The sequence below is a fragment of the Malus domestica genome, chromosome 10 (assembly GCF_042453785.1).
Source record: "Malus domestica chromosome 10, GDT2T_hap1".
NCBI classification, from domain to species: Eukaryota; Viridiplantae; Streptophyta; class Magnoliopsida; order Rosales; family Rosaceae; genus Malus; species Malus domestica.
Window position 1 is genome coordinate 27379880 of NC_091670.1, and position 14860 is coordinate 27394739.

Genomic DNA, 14860 nt, shown 5'->3' on the forward strand with positions numbered 1-14860 from the left:
TTGTGATGGCCCAATGTAAGACCATCTCCAACCCTTGGGCTAAAAGCCAAATTTTTTAGCCCGGAAAATTTAGCTTTTAGCCCAGAAACATCTTTTCTGCTCCAACCCTTCTACCCTAAAATTTTAGCCCGGAATTATTAAAGAATGAAATTAGCCTAAATCTTTTTCTTAAATCAATTTTTTTTTTTAAATAAATATGTAGATTATTGTAAATTAATTTTATGAACATTTTAATTTAAAAAAATTTAAATTCCGATAAACATTTCGCATTTAGCCCGGGGGGAAAGCTGGGGGGGGGGGTATTTGGCCCAGAAATAGCATTTGGCATTTAGCCTAAAATTTTAGCATGGGTTGGAGAGTGGTTGGAGGGGTAATTTGGGGGGTAATTTGGCTTTTAGCCCAGGGTTGGAGATGGTCTAAGGGACCTATGTTTAAGTTCTCCCTTTAGTTTTTTTCGTTGAGACATCACTCATAATGTTCGTTCAATCTTAGTTTTGGAACAAACTTAAAATTTAAATGGAGCTGGGCAGAAGGAAAAGAGGTTCCTTTCTCTACCCGGTACCAAAGCTACTTGAATTTCGAATACCACACCAACTCTTTCAAATTGTTTTTCAGCTTACTTGAAGAATTCGTCATTCCCGAGCTAGTCTTTTCTAATTGTTTTTCAACTTTCAGTTTAAAGGCTTTAAAACAATTGCAAACTTGGGACTTTTCGGAAATTAAATAAAGATAAGTGAATTGTGAAAAGTCATCAATAAATAGAAAAGAGTAGAGATTACCACATATTTTCTTTGTTGAAAATGGACCAGTAACAATGTTTGGATTTAGAAACTCTTGTTTGCTAAGAGATTCACTCAAAAGGAAGGATTGGGTTATCACGAGACCTTTTCCCCAGTCCTATCTTGAACTACATCAAATGGATGTAAAAAGTTAAAAAATGATTTTCTCAGTTAGAGTTTAGATGAAGACATTTATTTACATGGTTCAACCACCAGGATTTATTGAAAGAGGAAAGAAGAACATGGTATGCAAGTTAAACAAATCTATCTAAGGTCTTAAACAAGGGAATCAAAAGCTTGATGAAGTAGTAACCTCATTTGATTTTGTCATGAATAAAATTGACAATTGTGTCTACATGAAGATGATAAACTCAAGATTGACCATTTTCTTCTTTTTTACGAAGATGATATATTGATTGCAAGTTCAGAGGTTGAGTTGCTACAAGAAACAAAAAGTATGCTGTCTAATATTACAATTACCCAACCATGTAAATTTGACCAAAAAACATGAAAAAATATATAATATTTACCGCAAAATGTGAAAGAATTAAAATTAGAATCTGAAGTTTGGTCAAAAGAAGGCCGAACATCTCTTCCACGGTTAATTTCACGAAACAATCAATTTTCATATCTGACGACGTAATGTTGGTCAAAACTAACATTGTCCTCAGCTGCTTCACCTAAATCATGCTTTGTGACAACTAGTGCTAGCAAAGTTAGCATAGAAAACCAGGTTATCATGAGTATTGGTTAAGAAAAATGTTGTAATTATATATCATTATTATTTTGTTTAAATCAAGCTTTTGAAATGTTAAGTCAGATCGGAAATAAAGTTTTCTTGCTCCAGTCGATTGATGTTATTTATGTTTAACATATGCCACAGAATATATAATTAGGGTTAATTAGAAACACCTAGACAAAACATGTCAAAGACGGAGGCTGCAGGCAATCACACAAAAAACAGAAGCTTCCGCAACCACAAGCAAATATTTGTTTGCAAATTTAGTAGCTGTGTCGAAGATTTTATATTTAAAGCTTATGAGGCATATCAGCATATTGAGTGAAGAAGAAGGAAAGAAAAAAGCTATTTGCAAAAACAAATAAAAAAGAATTGCAACTATATCTTCCCCTAGGGAGTTTCATAATTTCATTCCATATCTCACGTTACTCCAGTCAGTCAACTATTGACCGTAAATTTTCTTATTGATAAATTAGTAGTATGGATGTCATTTTCTTGATCACTTCGTAATCAAAAGTTAATGACCGAATAGACATAGTTGAGGAACTGAGGTAATGTGAGACACAAACTGACAATCCAGAGAAGAAAGTGATTTCGGTTTAAAAGACTTGGAGTAAGGATGATACTTCGAATATTGTTCTGGTGACAATTTGATAAATAAGCAAAAAGAAAATATCAGTTGGCTTATGTGTTTATCAAAACAATCCAAGTGATTAGGGTATGGCCAAAAGATAATTAAAAACTTCAGTAATCTCATCAATCGAGGACCGATCTCTAAATGATCATTCTTATAGTTCAAGCTTGTTCAAGAAATACTCCAACGAGAAATTCTTGAGGTGCAAGTTGCCCTGTCGCCTAACACATCCACCCGAGATACAAAAACATTCCATGTCAACCAACCGCCCCTAGATTTCGAGCTCACCCAACTCCTCATGGTCCTATCAACGAAGCTTCGGTCAAATAATTAAATGTTTTGAGCGTCCAGACTGAAGAACTTCTCCAAACCAACTAGCACAGTCAAGGTTTAGTTGACTTTTATACTTATAAGTGAATAAGATTTACAAAGAATCAGAATTCCCCAAAACTTCTTTTTAATAGAAAGTACACATCACCAGAAGGAGGGAAGAGAAAGTAAGAAAATAACTTGATTCCACTCCTACCGCAAAAAGTCCTACACATGCGCAATCTCACACGTCAGATTCCCTCTCAATTGTTTTCAGCCGTCGTACGTACAACGATTCCCTCTCTCTCTCTACCTCTCCCTCCCCCCCCCCCCCCCGGTGTCTCTGTAGCGTTTATTTTACGCTTGGGCAACTCCTCTCCTTTTTAAGTTTGAAGCATCAGAAGTTTGTGTCTGTATGTCAAAGAGTAATTTCCGTAGTGAGAGAGAGATTGTAGGAAGATGTCAGCAACAGATGGAGGTAGAGGTGGTGATGGGAGGGAGGAAGAGAAGAAACCCCTGGATCAGCCTGCCCACATTAACCTCAAAGTCAAGGGCCAGGTATACATTTGCATCGATATCTCAAACCAATTACGCTTTGTCACACGTTTGTAGTTTACTTGGAATATCGCTGTAGTCAAATCATGTTGTAGACAAGTTCTTTCGACTTATTCACATGTTTGTATGTTTCATATTTTCATGATTGTTGCTAGTGATTTTTGAAATTCTGGTTGGTTTCTTTTATTCTTAATATTCCCAATTTGGGTCGTGTTTGTTTACACAGCTATAGATTAATTAAGTACAATCCTTAATAACCATTAACAATCCTAATTTTGACAATAATTTTTCTTATTTTTTGTTAAATTTACAGGATGGTAACGAGGTGTTTTTTAGAATTAAACATACCACCCAACTGAAGAAGCTCATGACTGCATACTGTGATCGGCAGTCAGTGGACATGAACTCGATCGCCTTCTTGTTCGATGGCCGGAGACTCCGGCCTGAGCAGACTCCAGAGGAGGTTAGATATTGAGTTGTTTCTCAGATCTGAACTCAGTATTTGGCTATTTAAATTGAATTTGCAGCTCATTTTTGTTGTTGGTGTTTGTTAGCTTGAGATGGAAGATGGTGATGAGATTGATGCAATGCTGCACCAAACCGGAGGGTGAGCATGAGAGTTGTTGAACCCCTTTTTTTTCTTATAATTTTTATATTTAATAGAAAATTATGAAATTTTAAGTTTCTGTATGTTCATGATAATTGTAATGGAGTTCTGATGAGATGAATATTGAAATAAATGTTTTCCTGGGGAAAATTCTTTATCTTGAGAGAGAGAGAGAGAGAGAGAGAGAGAGAGAGAGAGAGAGAGAGAGAGAGAGAAACTCATGCGTTATACAAGTCTTCAAAATGTTCACAAATTGGAGTTAAAGATTGAATATCATGACTCAACACATATGACATTTTGACAAGTATAATATAATCATAACTCAAAAAAATGATAATTCTGCGAAGTATACGTTTCCTAAATACCGAAAACAGTGTTGGTTTGAGAAGCCATGTGTGACTGAGCAAAACAGGGTAAGACGGAAAAAAATACACCGTTTTGACAGTCCCAACAATGAGCATTTACCGAGCAACATATTTGATCCTTTTGCGTAGTATTCTAAGGCAATGAATGGAAAACTAAACACTGAGTAAAGGGCGGCTGAACTCAAGCCGGTAACTGGAGCTTTTTGTTGTTTTTCCAGCTGCAAACCACAATTGTACACATATATATGAGGGAAGGCTCCGATGAATGCAAATTATTTGTAACATTTACAAATATTTACCTGTGGAAATAGTAGTAGAAGAAATCGGCATACAGCAGTGTTTGAACAAGCCCGGAAATCCATGCTGCAACAGCCAAAGAAGAACGTAAGCATATAGTTTATGGTCGAAAGAAGAAGTCTACTAGGCAAACAAGAAGGGGAAAATGTGCCAGGATACTGAGGATGTGGTGTCTCAAAGATGCTGATGAACTCAACTATGGTTTCAATATGTGGAATGGGAACTCAGATTGTGAAGGCTTATGCTCGAGAGTTGTCAACTATTTCCACATTCAAACATGGAAATTATCGAAATTCACTAATGAACAAAAATTAAGTTTTCTTTGAGAAGAACTAACGAACAAAAATTAAGTTTACAATCTGACGATTCAATATACCATGCAAAAGTAGAAGAAACATAGGAAACAAGTGCTTTCGAATTAAAGAGAATACAGTTGCTAATATAAGTAACATATACGTGCATATTGGTGTAAAGTTGTAAACAGAGACACTACTTATCGAAGCAGTAGGTCCATGAATCCCCCTAATTTAAAATGAATACAATGAGAAAAGGTCTCAAAATACGAGTATAAATATAAAGAATTTGAATGTTATTCATATCACAATAATTCAATACATGAATGTGGATTCACCAGCAACGAAAAATAAAATGATGCCTAGATGAGTGCAAACATCATACAAGAAAACTTATTGTATGTCATAATTTTGCCTGCACTGAGCATATCACCAAGTACAATACCTGTGCATCACAACATCTCTACCTAATACCTCGATCCTTGTAAAATATGGAAACATAAATATGCAAGTGCATGCATACAGGAACACATACACAACAAAGGGCATAGATGCATCCCACAGAGAGAGAGAGAGAGAGAGAGAGAGAGAGAGAGAGAGAGTCATACGTATCCAATGGATATAGTGTGGTTCAGTGAAGTAGCGGTAAATCCAGTTGAGAATGTATAAAGCTCGGTATGCACTGCAGAAATAGTTGAGCACGTCAATAGAAACACCAACCAATATATCATAAAACACCATTAGCATTGATAAAATATTATACGTAACATGTGGCATTAGAAAACAGTTTTGGATGACACCACTGCAGAGGATTTCTGGGCAAAATATCCCAAAAATAAAAGAAAAGGGAATAAACTTGTATAAAGAATCCTTACCTAAGAAATAAATGCCAATTTGCGTGGCTATGTATTAGGCAACTAAAGAAACAAAAAAATTTGAAATGGCATGGTGAATCAAAAGTTTGTTTAGAAAATATATACCCAAGAAGTAACACATAATGGCCGGTCAAGTTGTCAATGTTTCTTGTTCTCTGCAACAGCACAAGCTGAGGAAGTATAGCAACGGCTTCTAAATATAATGAAAATGTCCACAAGACCTGATCCACATTATCATATAGCATATAAGAAAATAATGAAAGATGAAGCGGAAAGATGTAAAGACAGTTGAACAGTTTGAATTTGTACTTAGCAGTGAGGGGTACCAAATACGAATAAAAAGAAACTAAAAAACTATGCAAACGAACCTCCATAAAGGTGAATTTCTCATTGATTATTAGGGCAAAGAACACACATGGCAGCAAAAGAAAAACATGGCGGAAGGTGTCTTGGTCTTTATCATAGGACCTACGAACAATCTTGTGCTCCCTAATGTACCAAACAATTGAAAATGAACTCCCCAGGAATATCAACTTCATGACGGTATTATACAGAGATATAAAATCGGTGAAAATGTCCAGGTAGCGAGCAGCAAAAACAATGGCATAGAGTTCTTGAGTCTTCAAAGAAATACCTAAACACAATGAAACACATCAACAAATAATGTAGCTAGTACTAATAACCAAATAAACAACCCGAAAAAAGGGCCATTTCTGAATATCTCAGATCGAGAAAAATGCAACAGCAACCAATCCCCTATAACCCAAATACTCAATGCTAATAAAAGTTCAAGTTAAGCCCTCATTCTAAATTATCAAAAAGCACAACAATCTGGAATTTTTCCACTGTCAGCTGGATTATACAAGTTAGAACTCAGAACCCAAATGCTCTTTTAAGCAAAAAAATCAAAACTTCAAAGGCATAAAATACACGATTAACGCAATTTCATACACGATTAACGCAATAAAAACTTCACTTCTCAACTGGGTTCAATTCAAAACAGAATTTAAATGCAGCTAACACGAAATTACATTGCTTGCAAAGCATTTAAATTATACACAAAAATGCAGAGAGGTAAAAAAAAGGGGGAAATGGCGGTACCGGCGCACGATTTGATAGTGTGGATCTTGAGGAGCAAGACGAGGACGCTGGCCAGGTGGGTCATGTCGCCTGCTAATCTGAATATATTCATTTTTGCTGGATCCGAGTGAAGCGTTTGTCTTCGGATCTCTCTGGTTTAGCTTGTGAAATGAAATGGGTTTACTGTTTGCTTCTCTGCCAATCGGTGTCGAAAGGCACAGAGAGATACAGCAGCTGCGTTCAATCTTTTCCTCTGGGTTTTTTTGAGCTTCTGGTTTCCAGTGACGAAATCTCAGCGGGTAGATCTGTTTGCACGACTTCCTTCTGCTTCAGTCGTGAATTTGGGCCTCCTATGTCCTAAACGGGCTTTTGCTACAGTCATGGGTCTTATGACTACTTTGGGCCCTTTTTTTCCAAACCCCCCCCCCTCCACCTCTGACAAAAAAAATAAAAATAAAAAGTAAGTAAATTAATCAACAAAATGCAATACGTTTTGTTAGCGATAATGATAGGATCATTACAAATCACATATTTCTAGTATGCTCCCATTCTGTATCTATACTAATCAATCAACTTCCTCCAAATAATTCTTATGAAAAAACTAACTTACATCTTTTAACTGTAAATGTATAAATTAATCCAAATTCTAACCGACCCTTATGCCTTTTCGAATATTATACTATTAAAACGATAGAAAGTGTAAACCGAGATCCATGAAAATGGATTTGGATCCTCTCCTGAGCTAATGAAGAGGATCCTCCTGACCAGTCATCATGGGCCGTTGGATAAATCCAATGGCTACAAACAGGGGGATCCCTTTAAAGTTATAATAATTATAGCCGTTAGATAAAAATCCAACGGCCCATGATAACTGGTCAGGAGAATCCTCTCCATTAGCTTAGGAGAGGATCCAAATCCCATGAAAATGTTATCAAATGATGTATTGTCAACAATCAAACCAAACTATTAAAAAGAATTGAAAGAAAAAATAAATAAATGAAGTCCATGAGTTGGACAAAGTGAAAGATTGGACACACAATAAAGACAAAAGTGTGAAAAATTGGGGCACACAATAAGGACAAAAGTGGGAAGCTTCAATACCTTGGCATTTACCATGTTATATAATGAAAGAATAATTGTCTAAACACCCAATTAACACCAAAAAAAAATAGGATGTAGATGTATTTTATGTATTAATATCTAGGTCACCAAATGACATGTCACACATGCAATGTCAATAATTTAATAACATATATGGAAAAGACAGAGAAAAATCATTTATGATCAAACCAACACATAAAATTTATACGCCACGATAATAGTTTGATTCTCTTTATTTCATTTCACAATAAAAGATATTTGAAACTTCATAACGAAATTCAATGGCACTCATGTGCCTTTTTTTATCCCAACACAAACATGGCACATTTTTTCTCCATTTTTGGTCTATCATCCTCCTAACATGCACCATAAGAGGCACGTAAATGAAAAATCTAATAACTTTACATGTTATATGGTATGAAATTCATAAGTACATATAACAAAATGACGAGTCTCATTTGCACAATGTCAATTACCAAGTAAATAATTTCATCACAAAGACGAAGTCCTCCCACGTGCGTCCAAAGAGTCATGTGAAAAAACAACCCTATTAAACCAGCATGCTAGTTATTATGTGATTAAATCTATAAGCAAATGTAACAGAACAAAAAAAGAGTCTCGACCACATGCTTTCTAGTACTATGCAAATGCAGCGCAGTCATCAACTGTCATATCTATACAAGAAAATGGAAATCGAGTATCACGGCATAAAACTAAATTTCAACGTCAAATCTTAGGGCGGATGACCATAAGAATTTTAAACAAAGACTTAAAAATATTAGTCAATGAGACAAGTTTAAAGAAGAAAGAAAAAAAAAACTAAAGTTAATATTTAGTGAGGCTAATCCTAGGAGTAACGGACTTGACGGGTCCACTTGGGATGCTATACGGATCTTATTAGATTTTAAGAATAATTTTATCGTGTTTATTTATCAGTTATTATATAGTTATAAATTATTTTAAATTTTTTATTTAAAATTAAATACAAATAGCATCTGCAAGAGAGTGGTATATACTATGAACGACACAAAAGGATCCGAGAGGATCACTCATCCGACTATATATCAAAACTTCCATATACAAGAGAGAGAGCAGGAGAGAGAAAGGCAGTCTCTGGAGAGAGAGGGTTGGTTGCTTTTTACTTCGTCTCCATAGATAGATAGCACGCATCCTAAGCAGTCACAGGGAGTGAAAAATGCTATTATATATACTCAGCAAATCGGTCTCTGTGTAACGGCTACTTTTGGTGAGAGAAGTTGAGAGAGATAGCAAAGAGGCTCTGGCATTTGGGCGACGACGGTTGAGTTGCTGCTGCTGCTTCATAAATGGATTACAATATTGACAAGTAAATATAAAGACCCCCTCTTTCTGTCGTTCTGGCTTCTGGGTTTCTCGGATTTTTTATTTTTTATTTTTTATTTTTGGTGATAAAAGTGTTGATTTTTTGTGGGTTTTGGGATTGTTGTGGCAATGTAGCTGGAATATTGATTTGGGGGATTGGATGATGGTTCTGTGAATTGGGTTTGCTTCAATTTTTGGGGTTTTTAATTATTTGGAGATGATTGTGATTTATTTGGGACTTTAAGGCTGATACGAGGATGATGTGGGCTCTCTGATTTTACTTGGTGGGTCATTGTTTTGTGCTTTAGCTTAATTTTTGTACTGTATGGCTTAAGCAGAATGCCCAAATGTAGATTATCATATCCTGCTAGTATATCTATGTTTATACTTCCAGATCCTTATTGCAGAAGAATCCCTCTATCGATACATGTTTAGCATCCTAGCAGTGGATCATATGTTTCTTTAGTAGTCTTCTTTTTCGGGTTTACTGTCACTTTCTGATTTGGAGTGAAGTTCATTTGTTTGGTTTCTGCTTATTGTTTGGTCACATTTCCTTTTAGCATTGTTTTCAATCGGCAGTTTCACTGATTACATTGCTCTTTTAGCTATTGATTTGTTTCATTCCAACTACGTTGAATCTACCAGCATTGACAGAAAGTAAAAAATAAGGACTGATTCAAAATGTAGATTCTACAAGACATTAACTAAATATGCTGCTTTTGTAGTCTTGGAGCCCGAGCTTATTGTGTACATTGTGCAAACGTTCCACTGTGGCTCATCCTTTGAGATGGTTGCAGTTTGTGGTTTTCGGTTCAGTAAGTTGAAGATACAAGTACTTATTTCTGACATCATTTTGCTTTCCTTTCTATTGTGTGAAATGATAATAGTGAGCACTGGAATTGGAAAAGGAATAATCAGCGTGCCCAAAAGGACTCAAATCATGGTATGTTCTCACCACAGTTCGTAATTTGCTAATATATTGCTATACGAGGATGAAGTTAGTGATTTCTTGCTTGGTACTATTATTTTGAGCAGACATGTCTGAATGCATGTGGAATGGAGTGCCACAGAACGAAGAAGACATTTCCTACATGTTCGATGATGAAACAACACCAGTTAAGGCTTGTGGGGATTTGGCATATCATGTTAACTTTAGAGGTTAGGCTTCCTTGTTATCTTCCCTCCTCATTGTTCTTGGCATTTTCTTGCTTTTGTTGCATGCGCAATTCAGAAACATTGCTTTTATGTTTGTGTTTTGATATCAAAGATGTGGATTTCAGATAATAGGACCCAGGAACCAGAACCAGAAGAACAGTCTTTCTCACAAATAAAGAGGCGCCGGATGCTACAATTTGACACTCATGATTTAGATCCTTCCCTTTCATGTGACGAGTTGTCATCTTCATTCTTGAATACAAGTGTATGTGCTGGGTAGTTCTTTCTTGTCTGAATTATCACATCTATAAGGAACGCTGTATTATTCAACGGCTGCTTGACGAACTACTTTTGAATTTGCAGCACGAATCAGTTAGTGCATAATCTTTTCTATCTCAATGCTACTGCATTGTAATGGTGATATGGGTGTTCAGTAGGAAGATGACTTTTGCATTATATCTGCTACTCATTTGAAGTAGGCAATTCAAATTGGCGTGTTTCATATGTTATTTCTTATGCCAGCCTTGAGTAACAATGTTGACAGGGCTGCGGTTTCTCTAGTAGTCTAGCTTTGGGTTTTACTTTGATAAGGGAGTTTCAAGTTGTATTGTCTGCAGTAAGAAGTCGGAAGACTCAGAACTTGAGTTTTTCCTTGGAGACAGGATTTCAGTACATAAACAGCATATGACATGTGCCATGTATTTATTGTATACTAATTTTTCTGCTCTATATATAGGAGAGGGCAGATTCAATTGAAGAGGCTTTTTCTGAAGCGTCGCAATGGGTATCAGGGTTTGCAGGTTTGTCTCTTCCAGAATATGTTTTACTAAATTTACTTGAACGTTTATGCCTAGGGTTTTCCCGATAATCATATTGTTTATGTTAGGAAATCCATCTTCATCTGGCTTTGAGGGCCTGGATCCGTCACCTGATGAGTGGATTGCTGAATGCTTCAACGATACCGATATGCATTTCAGCCCGGATGAGTTGTATGCTTTTGGGGGCTCTCTATTTTTGAGTTTTGTAAAAATCATTTAGTAATTTACTATAATCTGATTGCTTTATCATTTGATACTCAGGAATTTCTCAGGGGCATCGGATGTTCAACTTGACATCACAAGTAAATTACATTGCTTCTTTCCATTAAATTTGTACTTTAGCCTTTGTTCCTTTATACCCTTATCCGTCAATTAGTTCTAAGTCTACAAGTTCAATTCCCTATTGCAGAGCTCTGTGATCTCCAACCTGAGCATGAAGTGAATGTGGTTCAACAACGAGTTACCCAAACACCTCGAAATGTTATTTTTAAAGGTACTGTCATGTTATTGACATTGTTTGTTTCCTGTTTCGAATGTACTTGTTATCAGCTCCCTGTCCTTTCTTAGGTCATTCATATATATATATATATATATATATATGTTGAAATGAAAATTAATCCTCAACGTTCTCTGTTTGCGTTCATAGGTAGGAAGTCTTACATTCGGACTCCCACTAAGCTAGCTACTTGTGTGGCATATCCATTTGCCTTCATTAAACCCTCTGGCGCCCATGGAGATGTAACTCTGAAGGACATAAACCAGCGGATCCGCACTCCACCACCTTCAAAATCAAAGCAAAAACAGGAAGACCCTGCTGCTTACCCCACTTCGGCCTTTTCAGGGAAGCCTGTGGTTGGAAAAACTAAAATCCACACTGAAGGAGGGAAAGGCAGCATTACAATTATGAGAACCAAAGGCTAAGAGGCAGTAGAGAAGCGGTACTCCCAACTTCCCATCTTGCTGCCCTTCTGCTTTCCCTATTTTTTTGGGATGATTTTTCCCTGTAATATTCATGGGCAGTCAGGTACAGAAGTTAACTTCATTTGTTTTTCTTTCTTTTGGGTTGTTTTCGGAAATCATAAGTCACGGCAAAGTGTTCATGTTTCCAAGTGTCTCTAGCTGTCAAATAGTAGCGGTTCTATACATTGTATGACTGAGAATCTCAAAAGTCTACTAGGTACTCGTTGATTTCGGTTTCTCAAAAACCTTGGTAATCCTTTCAGGAACATAATACTCATAACATTGTGTATTTCGATTTATGTCTGAATCTGAAAGGTGTTAAGATGAAATGACAAGTGTAGACTTTATCTGGTTTGCATGTTCATTAACTTCATTTCGCCTAAACCTCTCTTTGTAGTTTGTATAGTATTCACGCCTTGTGTATACTGGCGGAGATTCTTAGCGGTCCCTCTTTGCATATCTCTGTGCTTAGTTCTCTCCCTTTGCATAAGAGAGATAGACAGACGGAGATATACATCCGCGCTAACAAGGGCCACAGAGACATTTCACTTGGTCTCCTTGGGGAATTAAAACAAAGAGGGTAGAGCATGCTTGCTTGTGGCAGGCTTTTAAAGGGGAAGGGGAAAAGGCAAAGCATTGTTGAAACAGAAAAGCAGACATCCACCCACTCTGGTATTCTGTATCAACTTCACATGCTTTAAAATTTAAATGGGTTAAAAAGGTTCAGGTGATTAACTTTACAATTAGGACTCACTGCTCTACTTAATTAGCCAAAATTAAAAGGATAATGGGAGAATAAATAGAAGAGAAGTGGTTTGGCTCCCGCTTGGTGACAGAGAATATTTTTGGGTATTTTTTTGAAATGAGAGTGAAATTCTGCCTATTTTTTACCAAACCAGTCAATATTAAAATGGCTAATTACTCAGTTGCCCTTTGATGTGTTTTCGAGTCTCATGAAAATTGTTGTCCCATCTTGTCCTTTAGATTTTGTCTTTTGTCCCACGTAACTGAGTGGTTAAGTCTATTAAAATAACATTTCAGTCTATAAATATCGTTCACTAAACCAATTACCATTAGATTTAGATCTAGCTTGGATCCAAAGGCATGCTAAGATCTACCTCAAATCATTTGGAAATGCATTGATGTTGGCATCTCTTAATAATCTAGTATGAAAAATTAAGCCAAATTTAACTAAATGGGTGATTGGCTAGTACATTTTGACACCCTAGCTTGGTTATAAAGAGTATTTACATTGCTGTCGAATAAACGTGTATGTGTCTGATTTTATTCTCTCTTAATATCTTGTATAGTCACTCACTACTATGACTTAGTGATATTCCTCTTCACTTGTTACTAAGAGGTTTTAGGTTCGAATCTCGTAGATGTTGAATTCGACACCAAATTAGGTTGCTCATTATATGGCTTATTCGAACTCCCTCTCCCCTTAGTTGTAACTGAGAGGTATTAAGTTCAAATCTCATGGATGGCGAATTCGATACCAAATTAGGTTGCTCATTATATGGCTTATTCGAACTCCCTCTTCCCTTAGTGTAAAATATATCATTGTATTAAAAAAAAAATTTCTTGTATAAGCTGTTTAATAGGAACCGTAACCCAATCTAGCCCAACAAAAAATAAATGTAACATAAATTCCAACCTATGTTAATAACCAGCCTCCAAACCCAACCCCCATATCACATGGTTATTGACAATTTTTTTTTTGTTTTTTTGTTTATCAAACGATATCATCTGTACTGGAAAAAAAAAATTCTTGTATAAGCTGTTTAATAGGAACTGTGACCCAATCTAGCCCAACAAAAAATAAATGTAACATAAATTCCAACCTATCTTAATAAACCAGCCTCCAAACCCAACCCCCATATCACATGCTCATTGTCAACTTTTTTTGTTTATCAAACGATATTATCTACAGTTTTCCAAAAAAAAAAAACGATATTATCTACATTAAAGATGAGGGGTAAACTTAGCCTCATAAGGAGCTAACAATATTGTGGTTCAAATTCGTCTTTGATAAGAATTGAACCTAAGACCTTTCACTTACAAGTGAAGAGGAATACCACTAAATCGCAGCCTAAGTTTCAACCTGTTTAAGTTTAGTCAAATTTTAGAAAACATTTTCTCCCAACGAAAAAGAAAAGTTGGCACTAAAATGTTTTTTATTGGCTTTTTATATTAGCATCCTAAAAAATGTTGAATGCACCCCACTTTAAAATTTAATATTAAATAATTTATTTACCCCACTATGCAATGACAATTTTGACCTTATTAGGTTTAAAAAAATAAAAAATTTCTAAATGCACCCCAAATCACTTGTAGCGTATTATTTATCTTATTCAACTATCAAAACCCTTTCTACTCTCTATTGTTGAACAAAACCCTAACCAATGAAACTACAGACATATTGATTGAGAACAATTATTTTTGACAAATGGAAAACGGAATCAATGTACCTTCCACATGTATTGAGAGAAGATAATTTTGAAAGTCTAATGGAATCATTTGGTGCCAATCCCCATCAAATTTGTTGGTTCTTTTATGTTATTTGTATTAGAAAGATGGAGACCTAGTTCTTAAATATATGAATGACAGCATATGTCTAGGAAAACCAGCCTTGTCATCCCAAAGAGAAAAGTTTAGCGATTAAGAAAGGCAACATTTTCTATGGCCACCCTTGACAAGAAGGGTAGCAATTATAGGTGTCACGCCCCGATCTCGACATACATCCAGGATCGACACGTGACGTCCTCAAGTCTCCGTATATCTAACATACCTCACCTCCGGAATATGGCAAAGCAAAACTCGAGCATCAGTTCACATAGTAATTTTCATATACTTTATGGCTGCATCTAACATCCTCGTTAAACTGCCTACGTACCCTAAGAATGGATCAAGTCATTCGTAGTTCCTTACATACCTCACGTTATTACAAAG

General features: G+C 36.0%; 3 protein-coding genes across 3 annotated transcripts; 2 read left to right on the forward strand and 1 right to left on the reverse strand.

The window, feature by feature from the left end:
• Positions 1–2717: 2717 nt before the first annotated feature.
• On the forward strand, positions 2718–3773 carry LOC103412164 (small ubiquitin-related modifier 1-like). The gene is made up of 3 exons (XM_008350758.4): positions 2718–3019; positions 3330–3479; positions 3571–3773. Exons 1-3 carry the CDS (start codon positions 2921–2923, stop codon positions 3625–3627), a joined length of 306 nt encoding a protein of 101 aa, XP_008348980.3. The 5' UTR covers positions 2718–2920; the 3' UTR covers positions 3628–3773.
• Positions 3774–3828: 55 nt separating this feature from the next.
• LOC103412163 (ER lumen protein-retaining receptor-like) lies at positions 3829–6864 on the reverse strand. The gene is made up of 6 exons (XM_008350757.4): positions 6555–6864; positions 5822–6087; positions 5559–5674; positions 5187–5260; positions 4288–4351; positions 3829–4206 (listed from the first exon to the last, which is right to left on the reverse strand). Exons 1-6 carry the CDS (start codon positions 6643–6645, stop codon positions 4170–4172), a joined length of 648 nt encoding a protein of 215 aa, XP_008348979.1. The 5' UTR covers positions 6646–6864; the 3' UTR covers positions 3829–4169.
• Positions 6865–8660: 1796 nt separating this feature from the next.
• LOC103422197 (protein XRI1-like) lies at positions 8661–12237 on the forward strand. Its single transcript, XM_008360233.4, has 9 exons — positions 8661–8979; positions 9863–9918; positions 10011–10133; positions 10256–10395; positions 10867–10930; positions 11017–11119; positions 11210–11250; positions 11358–11441; positions 11595–12237. Exons 1-9 carry the CDS (start codon positions 8960–8962, stop codon positions 11867–11869), a joined length of 906 nt encoding a protein of 301 aa, XP_008358455.3. The 5' UTR covers positions 8661–8959; the 3' UTR covers positions 11870–12237.
• Positions 12238–14860: the final 2623 nt, after the last annotated feature.